Source organism: Papio anubis, chromosome 2, assembly GCF_008728515.1.
Source record: "Papio anubis isolate 15944 chromosome 2, Panubis1.0, whole genome shotgun sequence".
NCBI lineage: Eukaryota > Metazoa > Chordata > Mammalia > Primates > Cercopithecidae > Papio > Papio anubis.
Window position 1 is genome coordinate 14,406,952 of NC_044977.1, and position 18,663 is coordinate 14,425,614.

The window sequence follows — 18,663 nt, forward strand, 5'->3', positions numbered from 1 at the left end:
CTTCTTTTTTTTTTTCCTTACTGCTCTATTCTAGTTTAAAGAAAATGTAACAATTTCCTCACAGAGGAATATGTACAATGTGTCCAGTGTTCTCTGGAAGCATCTCACCTTTTCAATTTTGGACTTAAACTGTCATTTGCGCAGTGAAATAAAAAGACTGACTGTAGTTTTCCTACATTTTTCACATTATTAATTATATAACTGTTTTTCTTTTCTACATATGTTGCAAATAGCTTTATAAGGTAGTCTCATTGGCTTTCTGAAATATTAATTGAATATTAAATGGTTACGATGGACCAATTGCAGGATTTATGTTCCTATGCTTATTTTAAATTTTTTAAATTCCTACAATTTGACTTGGTTTTAAAAAATGTATAATGCTAGATTTCTGAGAAGGCAAGCTTGCTAATATTGTGGCACCCTTTACTTATATTTGCTTCCAATGGAATGGTACTATTGCCTTGATACTCTAATGGCGAAGGAAGGGACATGAATAAAGATGAGGAATAAATATATTAATCATAGTATTTGGGGGCTATAATCTTAATTTTTCAGGAGCACAGACATGTATGATTCTTTTACTTCTGTACCAGAAACTGTAGGCAAGACAGTGATTGTGACTTCAAACTTGTTACAGCGATGACATAAAAGGAATTTGTTTATCTCCTGGTGATAAGTCGTGAAGAATTAATGAAAGAGGGAAAATCACTCTTGTTTCGGTCAAAAGATGGCACTGTTGCTGTGCTGATTGTTCTTTTCTGCATTTTTGGCTCAGCCCTTTTTAAATGCAGAAAACAGTTGAATACAGTGATCTAATTAACACTGACCCTCCCATCAGAATGCCAAATTTTCTAATCAAGCACCAAAAGAATAGATCCTAGAAAGGGAATTTATATTTTTAAAAATGTGTTAGTATGTTTTAATAGCTATTTATAAAAATAACATTCTCTGTTTGAAACTCAGATATTTACCAAGGGAAAAAATAGGACATCCTGCATCGTGGTTTAAATTTTGGTTACGTTTTGAGACACTCTCCTTTGGAACTTTGATAACTGTGTTTCAAGACATTTTGGGTTTTGTTTTGTTTTGTTTTAGTTTTTCAAGGTCATTGAACTTATGCTATAATTAAGATAATACATGTTTTTCTTTAAGGTATTTCAGTCAAGGAATAATTTTTCTTTTATCGTCCTTTCTTACTCTCCTTTAGTTAGAAGCCTATGTAGATTAGTCTGGGAATGTAAAGGTGGTCTGTCTTGTGCTAGAGAAGCAACACATTCTCACCTTGTTTTAAGCCAGTTTCTTAAAAGGCTCTTGAGGCATGATTCTCTATTTTCCTCTAAGCAGACCTTTCAAGGATGGAGAACTTCAGTGAAAGGCAAATCATTAAACTTTGGGAAAGACAAAATGAATGCCTTAAAAAAAATGAGTTTATTATTGATTTTACAGTTTCTTTAAAATACAGACACGCAGATCAAAACATTTTTTGAGGGAGTGAAAGAAGGAATCCTTGGAGTATTGAGAACACAAAACAATCCAGTTTTCCTTAGAAAACGCTGGTAGACTCCTGCATATAGACGACTTATTAGTAGATGTGCCTACCTGATGCTTTTAAAAGTTAACGTTTAAATGATTTACTTGCAACAAGTAATTAGAATTAAGCTTTAACTGGATAACTATGTGGTTAACTAGTTTTATCATACTAACTAGTTTTTTCATACATGCATATTTACAGAAGATATTGTATATAGTTTTACAGTATAATTCATTTGGATCCAAAATACAAGCCGAAAATCTTATTTAATGGCAGATGTGTTTCAGAATTCAGAATTTGTTTAGATTTTAAAGAAGTAATATAGTACATACTTAGTACATGGTCTAACCTCCTTTCCACAGGAGCGTCTGGAACAATACTCCATAATCAAACATATTAATATTTTTTCAGCAAGACATATGAATAGTTATACCACATGAGATAGGTCTTGGCCATAAATAGCCTTACATGGGTTTAAGTCAGATTTTTAACCCAAATGAATCTGCCACAACTTTTTTTTTTTTTTTTTTGAGACAGTGTCTCTATCACCTAGGCTGGAGTGCCGTGGCACGATCTCGGCTCACTGCAACCTCCGCCTCCTGGGTTCAAGTGATTCTCCTGCCTCAGCCTCCCGAGTAGCTGGGGTTACAGGCACACGCCACCACACTCAGCTAATTTCTCATATTTTTGGTAGAGATGAGATTTCACCATGTTGGCCAGGCTGGTCTTGAACTCCTGACCTCAAGTGATCCACCCCCTTTGGCCTCCCAAAGTGATGGGATTACAGGCGTGAGTCACCGCACCCGGCCTCACAACTTAATTTTTAAAAACCTGTAGGTTGCAGAGCTTTTTGGATTCACAACAGAGTATAAGAGATAGACCTGAAGTGCCACTTGAGTGTATTCTGTGAATTGTCAAAAATCTATTGAGGAGTTTCTGTTCACAAATGAGGGAAGTTTAACATTATATTCTATTTAATGGTTTCTTTTTAAAAACTGTGTATTGTTTTGTTTTCAGCAGCTTCATTAACTAGGTGGTTCAAACACAAAGTGCATTTCAGCCTGTTCCACGATACACTGAAAGAGAAGGGAAGATTTGGGGAAAGTTATATACCTGATATCTGCCATATAGTAACAGGTTATCTGGTATACATTCTGTGGCAAGGAGGCCATCTTTCTTTCTCTTTTAGTAGTACTTGGGGTAAAATCATTTTCTACTATATCCTTTTTTCTTTTTTTCTTACCTTCATTGTGCAGCAGACCATTGTATTATATGCTATAAAATTAATCAAGATCACCTTTGTTTCCTACAGCAGGGTTGCAAGAGAGAATCTTACCTCATATTTCAAGTAGAGTTTAAACCTGATCAGCACTTTTGTAGGAGACTTCTGAAGGGAATATGTGTGTTTCAGAGTAATGATAGAGGGATTATATTATGTCACAATTCTGCTTCCTTTAGAAGTACTTCCTCCAATAAAGAGAAGTTGGTTAATGGGTACAAAAATACAGTTAGGTAGAAGGTATAAATTCTAGGATTTGATAGTACAGTAAGGAAATTGTAGTTAACAATAATTTAATGTATATTTCAAAGTAGCTAGAAGAGAATAATTGTAATGCTCCCAAGATAAAGAAAAGATAAATGTTTGTGGTGATAGATTTCCTAATTACCCTGATTTGATCATTCTACATTGTAAACATGTATGAAAATAACACATATGCCTTCAGATTATCTACAATTATGATATGTCAATTTTTTAAAAAGTACTTCTCCAGCTCTGCATTATAATTGGGCATTTTATATTAAAGAATACGGAAAACCCAAGATAATGTTTACTAGTTTCCATTTTAGAGTACTAGGTTAGCATTCTACTTAATCTGATCAAATAATGCTTTTGCTTCTACTGTTGTTAGTCATGACATTTTTCTGACTTCTACTTAAATATGATTAGAAAGTTTACTGTTATCATTAGAATTCAATGATGAATAATACCAGTCTTAATACAGCTTGGTTTGTAATAATTTCATGCATTATAGTTAGTGGTTAGCGTGAGTGAATAATATGACATTACTCAGGATCTTGTTAAACCATGATACAGGATCATTGAGGAGCCGAGGGGCCATGGCATATTTAGAGAGGTTAATAGAGGATACTATACTATTATGCAAAAATGGATGTTGCTTGGCTGGCTGTTTAGTTTTCCTTCCTTTTATTTAAAAAAATAATAATAACTTGCATGCTAAAGACATTTACACAAGCATAGAGAACCCTTTTGCCTTTTACCAGATCCCAAACCTAACCTTTTTTTTTTCTTCTTTTTTCTCTAATCCTGACTTGTCTTTTTATGTGGTCAGTACCACAGCTTTGCCAAAGTTTATTAGTATTATTCAAGTCTTTCTAGTTTCTAAATGTTTTGCCACCTCCAGAATTTAAAATTTGTTAGTGGGCTTGTTAAGACCTATTAAGCAATATCTTTCTTTTGTTTTGAGTGAATCATTTTTCTCCCCCAAACAGCCCTTCTCACATCCTACCATCTAACTGTTGTAAAAATACATATACAGTCCTCTGTTTATGGTTTGGATGAAACCTGTTTCTTGTGATAATAATTACTTGTTTCTTGTACACTACTTCAAAATGTGTGTAAATTGTTATGGACGCAGATGATTTATCCCAGACATTATTTTAGTGGACAGGGCCCTGTGTATTTAAGGTACTTACATTTTAGGAGTGTGTTAATTTTTGCTTAGTATATTGTAAAACACATCTTTTAATTTTGATTGGAAAACAAAAACCAGAAACACTGCTTTTTAAATCATTGAATTTGTCTGATTATAAAGTTGTTGTATGTTCTTGCGTTAACAGAAACTATAGTGTGTAATGATAAATTGTGATTATAGAGATAGTTTTATACTTTCTGCAAAAGCAGTGGGAGGCCACAACATGGTCTGGTTCAGTTCGTGAGAAAAATGGCATGTATGGCTCTGGGGCAGAGGAACAGGGAGGTGGTTTCAGGATTAAACTGTTCCACCTCAGATCATCAGGCATGAGTTCGATTCCGGAGCTCAGGTGGTGATTCCCGCTCACCCACCGCTCACCTCCTGCGGTGCAGCTGGGTTCCTAATAGGTCACAGACTGGGATTTGTCTGGAGGCCCAGGGATTGGGGACCCCGATCTATGGCATAAGATAATTCTCAGAGTAGAAAAATCTTAGCTATAAATCCTGGGAGTGAGTTTTTCCAGATCGCCTGCCTGCCTTTATCTTTGCATACGAATTTCTGATAGTGTTAAGATACATGACTACTGAAAGCAAAAGGATTAAAATCATATTTACACGGCAAGCGGCAAGCGGCAGTAGCAAAACACTAAGACCATTTGACAGGGATCCCTCACATTTGCCTTATGGTTTTGAGATTAACCCAATTTGTTTTAAAAAGCCTTTGTGTTACCACATACAATTTTCTCACTTAGAAAATAATGCGGGCAGTTAAGTTATACCAACCTAATTTTAGAAAGATAAATTATGAATGTCGAAAGCTAAGCAGAAAAATCAGTCAACATTGGCAACATTATAGAAATTAATTTAAATTTGCGTTAAGCCAGGAACATATTGTTTGTAAATTATGAGGCTTCTGTGTACTTTTGTATAGCTTTAATGAGAAAGAATCATACTTACTTGATTAAGCATCGGCGTTGCTAATTGTGGAACTAAGACCAAAATCGTCATTTTAATGGGAGGTTGGAAATATCTGAATTCAAATACTGCCTATATCCACGATAATCTAACATTTTTATGGTGTATTTCTTTATTTTTAATTGTTGTAAAATACATAACATAAAATGTGCTGTCTTAACCATTTTTGAGTGTACAGTTCAATAGTGTTAAGTGCATTCACATTGTCGTACTACCAATCTCCAGAACTGTTTTCATCTTTCAAAACTGAAAGTCGATATCCATTAAGCACTAACTCTTCATTCCCTTCACTTCTTAGCCCCTGGCAACCACCATTCTACTTTCTGTCTCTATGAATTTGACTATTGTGGATACCTCATGTAAGTGGAATCATGTGATATTTATTTATTGTGACTGGCTTATTTCACTTAGCATAATGTTCTCAGGGTTAACCCATGTTATAGCATCTGTCAGAGTTTTCTTCCTTCTTAATGCTGAATAATATTTCATCATATCTATGTATCTATCTACACATTTTGCTTGGCAGTTAATCCACTGATGGACACTTGAGTTGCTTCTATCTTTTGGCCATTGTGAATAATGCTGCTTTGAACATGGGTGCAAATATCTCTTTAAGACCCTGCTTTCATTTGTTTTGGGAATATACCCAGAAGTGGAATTGCTGGAGCACATAATAACTTTATTTTCAAGTTTTTGAGGAGCTGTCATATTGTTTTCTATAGTGGTTATACCCTTTTAATAATCTAACATTTTTGAAGAAAGTCTTATACGTATTGCTATAGTTAGTAGAAAATGATCCAAAATGAGTGTAGTTACAACTTCACTTAGCAAATTGGCCTTTGCCTTAGTGTGTTGCTGTAAAAACAAAAAAAAGAAAACAATGCCATCATTAGATGTGTATTACTTGTTTCCTATTGCTGCTGTAACAATTTACCACAAATTTAATGGCTTAAAATAGCACAGATTTGTTACCTTTGTGCTTCTGGAGGTCAGAAGTCCAAAATGAGCCATGTGGGACTGATATCAAGGTGCTGGCAGGGATGTGTTCCTCCTGGAGGTGCTAAGGGAAAATCTGTTTCCTTACTTTTTCCAGCCTTCAGAAGCAGCCCACATACCTGGGCTCTTTGCCCTAGGCCAGCAATCCTGTCCGTTCAAACTGGACTTCCGTAATCACATCTTCACCAACTCTCTGCCTCCGTCTTTCAATGATAAGGACCTTTGTGATGACATCGGGCCTACTCGGATAATCCAGGATATTCTCCCCATTTCGGGATCCTTAATTTAGTCACATCTGCACATTGCCTTTTGCCATGTAAAATGGCTTGCTTACAGGTTTTGGGGATTAGGATGTGGTTATCATTGAAGGGTTATCATTCTTCCTACCACAGGATATTTATTATCCCTTTAGCAGTTCACATCTCCAGCATCTAGATAGGAGCCATTTTTGTTTGCATGGGGAATATTTAGAGGGCAGTGAATCATAAGGAGAAGAAACACATAAAAAGTTTTTTTAGAGACTAACAACAAGCACCAAAGTGTGAGAAGACCCTCAGTGGTAGGAACCCCCAAAAGATGTCTTTAATCAATAAATGAATACATGAGAGGTATAGAAGTCCTGGATACCATAAAATTTTAGTTATCTGGAACCTCAGGGAATACCTTTTCTAGAGAGATTATCCCTTACCAGTCAAAATTTTTAAGAATACATATAACTGGCCAGGTGTGATGGCTCACGCCTGTAGTCCCAGCACTTTGGGAGGCCAAGGCAGGCAGATCACCTGAGGTCAGAAGTTTGAGACCAGCCTGGCCAATATGGTGAAACCCCATCTCTACTAAAAGTACAAAAATTAGCCTGGCGTGGTGGCGGGTGCCTGTAATCCCAGCTACTCAGGAGGCTGAGGCAGGAGAATCGCTTGAACTGGAGAGGCGGAGGTTGCAGTGAGCCAAGATCGCACCATTGCACTCCAGCCTTGGCAACAAGAACGAGACTCCATCTCAAAAAACAAAAACAAAAACAAAAAAACATATAAGTGACCTCCATGGCAAAAGCTCTGATATTTATTCTTTTGTCAAATCTCCACTTTAATTTGTATTACAGAAATACATCAGATGGGTAAAAAATTAAACTACAAATGAGCTCCTAGTGAAAAGGAATGTTCTCCTGCAACTCCTTCTTCTCTTCCTCCAGTCTGACTCCTCAGAGGCAATTACTTCTGATGATTTCTGTTCCTAATTCATTTTTCAGGTCACCCCCAAATCTCTAAATAATATGTTTATTCATTTTCTAAAATTATCAAAAAATTAGACATTAACTACTGCCCTATTGCAAGGATTTATGTCCCTTATACCACCCTTCCCTCCTCACACTACCCTGCACCCTGCAATCTCACGCCGTACTCAGTTTCTCCTTGTCGGCTCTGAAACTTAGTACCGTACACTTAGACCTACCTTTCTTATTCTATTAGTGGGGGAAAGTTCTCCTAAATACACATCACACCTTTATTATCTTTTTTTATTTATCTTTATTCTTTAAAAAGTAATAATTAGAGGCAAATATCTTTTGGCTTTTGTTTTTATAAAATAAGAACACTCACACACCCACCCTGCCTTCCATTTCTCCCTCCCTTCTACTTCCCAGTATCTTACAGCTGTGCTTTCATATTGTCAAGGTTGATCATATTCCTTCTGAGACCTTAAAATCTATTCTGTAACATTACTAAGATTGGTCTTTGCAGTAATTCTGAACATTGAAAAGACCCATATATGGTGTATATTGTTTAATTCTGTAAATATTGTACACTGCATAATGGAATAATATGTTAGAATTAAAATTCCTTCTCTCTTGGTTCGATCTCATGAGCAGAATACTACTGAAACATTTTTCCTAGAATCAAATAGATGAGAAAATTCATCTCTCCCTTTCCCTCCCAATTATGTATACTAAATCTTCAAGTTGTTCTCAGTTTTCAGTCATTTCATCTCTTTTTCTTCTCTCCCTTCTCCCTTCCTTCTGGAGAGCTCCCTCTTTTTCCAGACTCCCGCACAGCTCTGACTCCGAGGCTCCACTCCCTTCACTGCTCTTCTGTGTTGCATCCACTCTTTTCTGAATTACATTTCTCCTCTTTCTTGCTTTATCTCCTCATTTTGCTAGAATTAAAATTTCCGAGTCATCAGATATCTGCAAGTTTCTGTATTGTTGCTACATATTTATTTTATGAGTTGGCTGCAAATAGGATTCACTTTAAATTGCTTTTTCCTAGGATTTGGAATGTATTTCTCCACTGATACCAGTCTGATTCCTGGGCTCTTAATAGGTGACCTGTTTTTCTCTTTGGAGGCATTAAACACCACCTCTTTGTTCTTGAAATTCAAAAATTTAACAATGATGGATCTGAGTGTGGGTGTTTTTTATTCATTATAAAGGTGAAGTTTTGACAGTTTTCATCAAGACCCTCTCCATCCCCTCCTCTTAACTCTGTAATCTCATCTCAAATTACCACCCCTGGCTCAGCTTGCTCCAGCCACACTGACGTCCTCTTTCCTTGAACATGCCTGAAGGTCTTTTCACTGGCTATTCCTTTGATATCGAAAGCTCTTCTCTCAGATATCTGCTTGGCTCACTCCCTTACCTCCTCAGAACTTTGTTCAAATGTCACTTTCTAAAATGGCAATCTGTTCTAACTGTCCCATTTAAAATTGTAATTCCTCTCATCCAAGCACTCCTAATTCTTTTATTCTGCTTTTATTTTCTTCATAGTTATCTATCACTAAATTGCATACTAAGTAAAAATATGTGCAAACCCGTACATATATGTGTGTGTGTATGTATATGTGTATAGGTTTATCTTTGTATATGTGTATGTTTATGTATGTGTGTATATATTTATATTAGTTTGCTAGAGTTGCCAGAGCAAAATACTACAGACTGTGTGGCTTAAACAATAGAAGTTTATTTTATATTTTATTTATTTTTTTCTTTTCTTTTTTTTTTTTCTTTTTGAGATGGAGTCTCGCTCTTTCACCCAGGCTGGAGTGAAGTGTTACGATCTCGGCTCACTGTAACCTCTGCCTCCTGGGTTCAAGTGATTCTCCTATCTCATCCTCCCAAGTAGGTGGGATTACAGTCATCCACTACCACACCTGGCTGGTTTCGCCATGTTGTCCAGGCTGGTTTCGCCATGTTGTCCAGGCTGGTCTCGAACTCCTGACCTCAGGTGATTCACCTGCCTCGGCCTTCCAAAGTGTAATCACGCCTGTAGGATTACAGGCGTGAGCCACCGCACCTGGCCTAGAAGTTTATTTTATCATAGTTTTGGACGCCAGAAGTTTGAGATGAAGACATCAGCAAGATTTGTTTCGTCTGAGATTTTCTTCATGGCTGGTAGATGGCTGTCTTCTCCCTGTGTCTGCTTTATATGGTCCTCCCCTGTAATTCTGTGACCAAATGTCCTCTTCTTGAAGGATCCCAGTCATATCCCATTAGGGCCCACTTTAATGAACTACTTGTAACTTAATTACTTCTTTATGGACCCTGTCTGTAAATATAGTCACCTTCTAAGGCACTAGGGGTTAGGACTTCGACTAAGGAATTTTGCAGAGAGACAAACTAGTTTAATTCAAAACATACTTAATTTTTTATATTCTATCTCCCCCAGCTAGAATGTAAGTTTCATGAGGTGAAAGAATTTTTACTGTTGTTCTGTCTATTGAGATATACTTACTACCTAGAACGATGCTCAGCATATAATAGATGGTCAATAAATAATAATGAATATATTATCTTTCTAGTAATCCTATTTGGATTTTGAACCTAAGTAACTGATCCACCTTGTCTCATTTTCAGTCAGTCTGTTACTGTTCTCCTTTTTGTGGAGAGGTTTCTTCAATCTTAACTTCCAAATACTTCTACAGAATATTCTTTATTTTGGTAACCATATATTTAGTTTCTGAGAACTCTCTTCTTGATTCTTTTTCATGGCATTCTGTTATTGTTTTATGGATATTGTATCTTTGCTGATCTATCTGCGTTTAAGAGATCATATTTCTCTTTTGTTCCCTGAATTTTTTGTTTCTTCCTGTGTCATTATTGTTTATTTTGTTCTTTCTCTTACATATTGCTTAAGCATTTCTGATCCTTAATTATGTAACAATCCTTGGTTATGCATTTTTATTTAATAATGAGACAATAAAAGTCCTAGAGGTGTATTTTAAGGACGAGACCTATTATCTGGTAATACAACTTTCTGAAGAGCTGACTGTTACTCCATAGGCTCTCTTCATGGTAGAATGCAGAGATCTTTGATTTGGGTTCTAAAACTCATAGTGGCTGCCTTAGAAGTCTTCCCAAATAGTTTATTCAGCTTTCTTAGATAAAAACCTTCCAACTTTTTACCGGGTTGCCCAAATTGCAATATATGGAAGTATGGAATCAATGACTTCTTATGTATGCTTTTGTATGTATGCTTTGTTTTTATTTTTACTCCCATCGATTTAAAGACAAACTCATTATTCTGTTCTCTACCCTCATTTTCCTACTTTTTGAATAACAAAACAATCAACCAGTCTAACCTACTCTCTCTATCTTTTCCATGTTGATTGGTCTGATTATCATTTTCCAAGTCATCCAGCGATAAGTTAGAAGGAAATAGGTGTAAGATCAGAGGTTGGGCACAGTGACTCATGCCTGTAATCTCAACACTTTGGGAGACCAAAGCGGGAGATCACTTGAGATCAGGAGTTCAAGACCAGCCTTACCAACATGGTGAAACCCTGTCTCTACAAAAAATACAAAAATTAGCTGGGCATGGTGGCAGCCACCTGTAATCTCAGCTACTTGGGAGCCTGAGGCAGGAGAATCACTTGAACCTGGGAGGCAGTCATTACAATGAGCCAAGATCGTGCCACTGCACTCCAGCCTGAGTGACAAAGTTAGACTCTGTCTCAAAAAAAAAAAAAAAAGACTAGAAAAAAGACTAGAAAACATCCAAAGTAATTGCAGTGTAAGTCAGAGTAAAGTTACTTAGTTTTAACTATGTAATCTTTTCTCTCAGACCCCCAGGTTTCTTTCTAATATACTTAACTGATCTTTCACATTTTTCGGATTGTACACAGGTCTGCAATTAAGGCCTTACGTCCTGGAGGGATACTTGTATACTCTACATGCACACTTTCCAAGGCAGAAAATCAAGATGTGATCAGTGAAATTTTAAACTCCCACAGTAACATCATGCCTATGGACATTAAAGGAATAGCAAGGACTTGCTCCCACAACTTCACATTTTCTCCCACTGGCCAGGAATGTGGGCTCTTAGTGATTCCAGATAAGGGCAAAGCCTGGGGCCCAATGTATGTAGCCAAATTGAAGAAATCATGGAGCACAGGAAAATGGTGACATGAGTTTGTAAACCGTGTTTATGTGTTATTATATTTATTTTTCTGAACTCAGTACATTTAAATAAATATTTAAATAATTATGCAGTAACTTTCTCTGGGTCTGTTTGGAATCCTATTTAGTTAATACTTTAGTGCCTTAGAATCTAGGCTTGAGAATCGTTCAGGTGTATTTTTTTCCTAGAAATATATCTGCAGCAATGATTTAAGGTGGTGCAGATGGTGTTTGTTCTATATAATAAATCTGCTGTCTTTGCTTGGCATTTTATAGTTAAATTAATCAGAATATGTGGTTTTATGCATAACATGTTTAGATCTGTATTCTCTCTATGATAGTGCTTTGAACCTTCAAAAATGCACACTTGCCAGCGCTCTGACCATTTTCCCCCATATCAAATGTACAGATTTGTTCAAGGTTCCCCCTGCCACACTTTTGTAACTGATTGTCTCAGAACTGATTGGTATTCTGAGGCTAACTTTTTAAGCAGTACTATTTCTAGTTGTAGCAAAATAGCTTTTTTATTTGCAAAGTTGTTTTCTGTTAAAGACTATCTTATGTTTACTGCGAAGGTCAGTGACTCTATTGACACCAGCTTTATTTCCCCTACTTTTTTTGCATTCGCAAATACAAATTGAAAGGGTAAATTATGTTGAAAGGCCTTTAAAACAGCAGATTCACATGCACATGTTTGACTTTCGACATTCAGCTTATAGAATTATGGAGTCTATCCAGCAGGCTATAAAGCAAGTGCTTGAGACAAAACCAGAATGATTAATAACTGCAATAACTGAGCTATATTTGGAGGGTTTTGTTACATAATTGCAGTCATAATGAGCACTACAGAATCTGATTATCTTACATTCACAATCTGGAAGGGCTTTTTATTTCACTTTGTTATAAAATGTTCTATGAGAATATGATGTCACATATTAATGCACAAGATGGAGATGCCTAATGAGAGTGGATTATGTGATTACCAGAACCCAATGCCATTTACTAAGTGGCTCTCTATGTTTACATAAATCGTGGGAATACTGTATACATTTCTTTCTATGTTCTTAGGGTTTTAGCTTTGGTTAGAATCACACGTTTTCTCCAGAAATTACTTCACTTAGAGTCCAAACATATTTTTCCAACTATTAGAAAAATTATGCAGCACATCTCAAAAGATAGCATCTCTTTGGAAACCGGCCTTTTAAAAAAAAAAAAAAAAAAACTTCATCTGATTATAGAAATACAAAATTCTGCTAAAGCTGGATACTTTTGAATTGTTCATTACATTCTGTGCATTTAAACTAGAGACTATTTGCTTATTAATATTTTTTGGTTTGCAAGCATATGTAACCGAGTTCATATCATCAGGAAGTCTTAGGAATAATATTTTTTTCTGTACCTTAAATGTGTTAATCATTTGTTTTTCTTTATGTCCAACTGATATGTTTAAAGTAAAGCTAAAGGCCAGGCACGGTGGCTTACACCTGTAACCCGAGCACTTTGTCAGGCCGAGGCAGGGGGATCTCCTGAGGTCAGAAGTTCAAGACTAGCCTGCCCAACATGGTAAAATCCCGACTCTACTAAAAATACAAAAGAATTAGCCAGGAATGGTGGCTAATTACAGGTGGGCACCTGTAATCGCAGCTACTTAGGAGGCCGAGGCAGGAGAATCACTTGAACCCAGGAGGCAGAGGTTGCAGTGAGCCAAGATCTCACCATTGCACTCCAGCCTGGGCGACAAGAGTGAAACTCTGTAGCAAATAATAATAATAATAATTAAATAGAAATAAAGTAAAGCTGGAACTCTTGGACCAAATCAATAAAGTAAAGCTAGAACTCTTGAACCAAATCAAGTATATTGAGTAAATACAGAAGGGCAATGATGGTAGAAATGATGTTTTCTTTTTTAAGTTGTCATTATTTGTTTTTTTATCTTCAGACACAATAGGTTTTAAAAATAGGTTTCTTTTGTGTAGGTTAATCACAGAGTAAATCTGCACACTGTACTTTGTTGGATGTCATTATTTTCCCAGTATACCCAGTATAATGTGATGAAGCTTAATCTGAATACTTGGTGTGCTACTGAATTATAGCTTCCTATGATTACTGAAAAATGCATGTATCTGTGTTTGTGTGTGTATATATATAATTTTATTACTTAAAGCAATTGCACCAAAACCAAAAATTGACAAGTGGGATCTAATTAAACTAAAGAGCTTCTGTACAGCAAAAGAAACTATCAACAGAGTAACAGACAACTTACAGGATGGGAGGAATATTTGCAAATTATGCATCTGCCAAAGGTCTAATATCCAGAATCTATAAGGAACTTAAATCAGCAAGCAAAAAACAAATAACGTTATTAAAAACTGAGCAAAGGACATGAATAGACATTTCTCAAAAGAAGACATCCAGATGGCCAACAAACATTTGAAAAAGTGCTCTTCATCACGAATCATCAGAGAAATGCAAATCAAAACACACTGAGATAATATTTTACACCAGTCAGAATGGCTATTATTAAAAAGTCAATAAAATAAAAAAAAAATAACAGATGCTGGTGAGGCTGTGGAGAAAAGGACCTGCTTATACACTGTTGGTGGAAATGTAAATTACTTCAGCCTCTGTGGAAAGCAGTTTGGAGATTTCTCAAAGAACTTAAAACAGAATTGCCATTTGACCCAGCAATCCCATTAGTGGGTGTATACCCACAGGAAAACAAATTGTCCTACCAAAAAAAGACGTATATGCTTGTGTGTTCATCACAGTAATATTCACAATAGCAAAGATGTGGAATCACCCTAACTGCCCATCAACAGTGAATTGAATAAAGGAAATGTGGTACATGTACCCTGTGTGATATTAACACAGTGATAAAAAAGAATGAAATCATGTCTTTGGCAACAACATGGATGCAGGTGGATGCTTTTCTCCTAAGCAAATTCAGGAACAGAAAACTAAATATTAATACATGTTCTCACTTATAAATGGGAGCTAAACATCAAGTATACATGGGCATAAAGAAGGGAACAGTAGACACTGGTAATACTAGAGTGGGGAGGGAAGGAGGGAGGTGTGGGCTGAAAAACTACCTATTGGGTACTGCACTCACTACCTGGGTGACGGGATCATCTGTACCCCAAACCTCAGCATCATCCAGTATACCCATATAACACACTTGTTCATGTATCCCCTGAATCTAAAAAGTTGAAATTATTTTTTTAAATGAGAAGATTAAAAAAATTATAATGAAATAGATAACATTTATTGAGCATTGAACATTCTATAAATTGTTTATATATGTTGTCTTTTTTTTTTTTTTTTTTGAGGCGGAGTCTCACTCTGTCACACAGGCTGGATGGAGGGCAGTGGCGTGATCTCAGCTCACTGCAACCTCTGCCTCCTGGGTTCAAGCAATTTTCTGCCTCAGCCTCCCAAGTAGCTGAGATTGCAGGCACCCGCCACCATGCCTGGCTAATTTTTTTGGTATTTTTAGTAGAGATGGGGTTTCACCATCTTGGCCAGGTTGGTCTTGAACTCCTGACCTTGTGATCCACCTACCTTGGCCTCCCAAAGTGCTGGGATTACAGGCGTGAGCCCCTGCGCCCTCTGTATATGTTGTCTTTATTGATGTTTAAAACAAACTCAGGAATAAATATTATAACCCCCTTTTGTGAATGAGAAAACCAAAGCTCAGCTCTGTTTGTAGTTTGCCAAGGCTACACTGGTAAGTAAAGGGTACAGCCAATAGACTGTGTAGATATATGAAGATAGACTGTATAGATATATGAAGATAGACTGTATAGATATATGAAGTGGAGGTGGGGGCCAAGGAGCCATTACTGCTGTTTGGAAATACTTACCTCTCGTAGATCCAGCTTTAATGTTTTTCTGACATCCTAATAATAGCAGACCCTGCACAAAGTGGTTATCAGGGTTAATACTGTGAAGAGACAAAATGATTAGAATAGTTTTACCAAAGATAATGAAATCTTGCATAGTGTCTGCGTTTTTCCATTGATTGGAGTGCATCCTTAGAAAACCAAATGTAACGAAAACCCAGGACATTTTTGGAAATTGTATGCTTTCTAGCAACTTTGTGTGAATTTTTATACAAACACTGTTTTATGAGTTATATAAAATGTTCTAAAACTAGAAAAAGCATGGTCTGGTAACATGTTACTTTCTTAGAGCACTGGTTTCTCAGAACATCTTTCTGCATGGCCTCCTCACCCCCATCCCAGGGGAGAACATGAATTTTCTGGGGGATTTCACCCTCTGGGGCTTCCGCACTCTGGGTGTCAGGAGTACAGCTCACAGGCTTTCAGTTTGGCCACAGCTGAATGATTGAGAACTTACCAGATAAATCTTCCAAACCCATTTCTCCACAAACCACTTCCTGGCCATGCAGTGGGAGGCTCGTTTGACCTTTGTTAACCTTTCCTGGTCAGGTGCCAGGCCAGTCCTGCAAAGCCAGCAGAGTTTCATTTCCATTTAAACCCTTTTTTTTTTTTTTTTCCACTTTGAATCAAATGGAATTTAGTTCCTCCCACTGCCCCCAACCCAGCTAGAGTGCAGTGATGTCGTCATGGCTCGCTGCAGCCTCAACTTCCTGGGCTCAAGTTACCTTTTTCCCTTAGTCTCCTAAGTAGCCTGGACTACAGGTCCACACTATCATGCCTAGCTAATTTTATTATTATTATTGTAGAGATACGACCTCACCAGGCTGGTTTCAAATCCCTGGCCTCAAGCGATCCTCCTACTTCAGCCTCCCAAAGTAGTGGGATTACATGTGTGAGCCATTGTGCTCGACCTCATGTATTATTATTTGTAAAAAAAGGATGCATGTTTTCCCTCACCTTCTCTTCTCTTTGGCTAATTATAAATCATTAAACTTCGTATGTCATAGTTAAAGGGTAGAACCATGATCAAAACCGGTTCCAACACCCAGGCCTTTTTCCCAACACTGTGCTGTCTCACAGAGTGCAGGTTATTTGAACCCTCAAGATTATTAACTGACTTTACCCCTATTTTCCATTGTTCAGTTTCCTCCTTTTGTGTAATACCCTATTCCCAGGGAATGAAAGGATTAATCAATACTTGGGGAAAAAACAACCTTTGAACTGTTTCAGGCCATAGTCTAAAGAAGTGTGTCTTGTGATTTTGATACCCGGAAATCTCCAGTGGAGGGTATTCTCTGCCTGCCTTTTCTTTGCAGATACTGAGCTGAACAATGGGAATTTGGAGCAGACTTGCAGTGTCGGTTGTAAAGCAAAGAGTAATTGATATTAGTTTCTGTGACATTGAGTTACTTTCAAAATAGCTTTATAAAAATTTAGGTTGCTTACCAACACATTAACTTCTCCCTGCCATCCGCACGCTCAGCAGCCACTAGTTTCAGAAATAGACTGTGAATAAATGTAATGCATTGAAATGGTTTGTACTGAATTTTTTTAAGCATCAGATATTATCTGTGGTTGGAAATCGAAGTGTCTTGCAGTTCTTTACCTTATTATGTATATTCCTATAACCTTATACTTAGATTGCATATTACTCCCTTAGAAGTATTGTGAAAAATATTCTTTCATACAATGTGGGCAGGTAGGAAATAATAGCTACCTGCACACCTGGCTACGTGAGCAAATACTCACAAATCTAATAGACTTTAGAAGCCTTTATGCCCGGGAGATAATCTGCATAGATGAATTCAACTCATCTGGAATACAAAGAGAAAATTAGAACCAATAGCAATAATTTTATTAGATGCCAAAAAGTCCTTTGATGCAATTGAATGAGACTACTTGTATTATGTGTTAGGTAAATTTGGCTTTGGGGACAAATAGAGCAGATAGCACAATTTATTTTCAATCCATTTATATGGTTTGAACCAACGGTTTACAATCTCCCTTTCCCTGCCTCATTGCTGCACTGGGGAGGGAAGTAAGAATGGTGCCCATTTCTGATGTTACTCTTCAGACTGACATTGAAGCTAGAAAATCACACAGATCCCATTGGTAGCTGAAGAATATTCAGATGGAGGTTCACAAGTTAACTAATGTATGCTGATAATCTACTACTTTTGCTGACAGCTCTAACAGCATCTGTCCTGAAAACGTGAAGAGTAATGTCACAATTTGGAGTGACTTCAGGCAAAGTCAATGGGAGAGAACCAGAAATACTATCTTGACAGAAGAGTTTCTATTAATATTATTGTGTGATATTTAAAATAAAATAAAAATTTTAAAAGAATTGATATGGGATTCTCATTAGGGAATGATTAAACAATAGAGTAAAGAAGACATTTTAAAATTGACCTGTAAGTCAGTGCTAAGCTTTTTAAAAAATGGGTTCTACTAAATCTAAGGAGGAAGAAAGTGTAGTAGAGCTTATATCTCTTTAAAATTTAATTTGTTAACTCAAAGATTAACTCCATACCTTTCTGAAACTTTTCCCAAATGAAAAAAGTAATTTCCTTAGTCACGTGAGGACATATTGTTATGTTGAAACCCAGGGAAAGCATATGCTACCTTAGGAAAGAGAACGTTTGCCCCACTGGAAGCTATTTAATGGTATACGGCATGACTCAATTAAGCTTGCTATGGCTTGTCAAAAGGAATTTTCCACTGCGTATTGCTATGGAATAGCCTATTACACACAAATAACTATACAACCTAGCAGAACCGACAGACTAAAAATGTATATAGTTCATTGAAAAATAAAACACAAAGGCATAGCATCCAGCTCCTTCTTAGTTCTTAAAAGCCAGTGGAAATAGAATTGCAGATATTAACAAGAATGGACAAAGTTCAGAGAGATTGGCAATGGTGAAAGGAAAGGAGAGGGACAGAGCTTATATCAGCTTACAATTTTTAAGTTACAGAGAGAAAGATTCTTCACCTATTTATCCACACAAAGTGTTAACAACTTTTTCAACATGGTAAACCTTTCTTCGTCAAGGTATTTACAGTAATTGCTAGGGTGAGGGGCAGTGGGGAGAGAACTGGAGAACTTGTGTTGACTTGTGAATTAATGTTACTGGGGAAGGATTACTGTGGGCTC

General features: G+C 36.8%; 1 protein-coding gene across 12 annotated transcripts in view; it reads left to right on the forward strand.

The window, feature by feature from the left end:
- NSUN3 (NOP2/Sun RNA methyltransferase 3) overlaps nucleotides 1-18,663 on the forward strand; it is a 219,540-nt gene that overhangs the window by 50,050 nt on the left and 150,827 nt on the right. For 2 of the 12 annotated variants that reach the window (XM_003893821.5, XM_021933952.2), the window contains exon 6: nucleotides 11,331-12,866. The exons of the other annotated variants lie outside the window; for them this stretch is intronic. In XM_003893821.5, coding sequence (XP_003893870.2) covers nucleotides 11,331-11,610 — 280 coding nt within the window. In that variant the 3' untranslated portion in view covers nucleotides 11,611-12,866. Of the gene's footprint in view, nucleotides 1-11,330; nucleotides 12,867-18,663 lie in introns of those variants that run through there. 12 annotated transcript variants of the gene reach the window in all.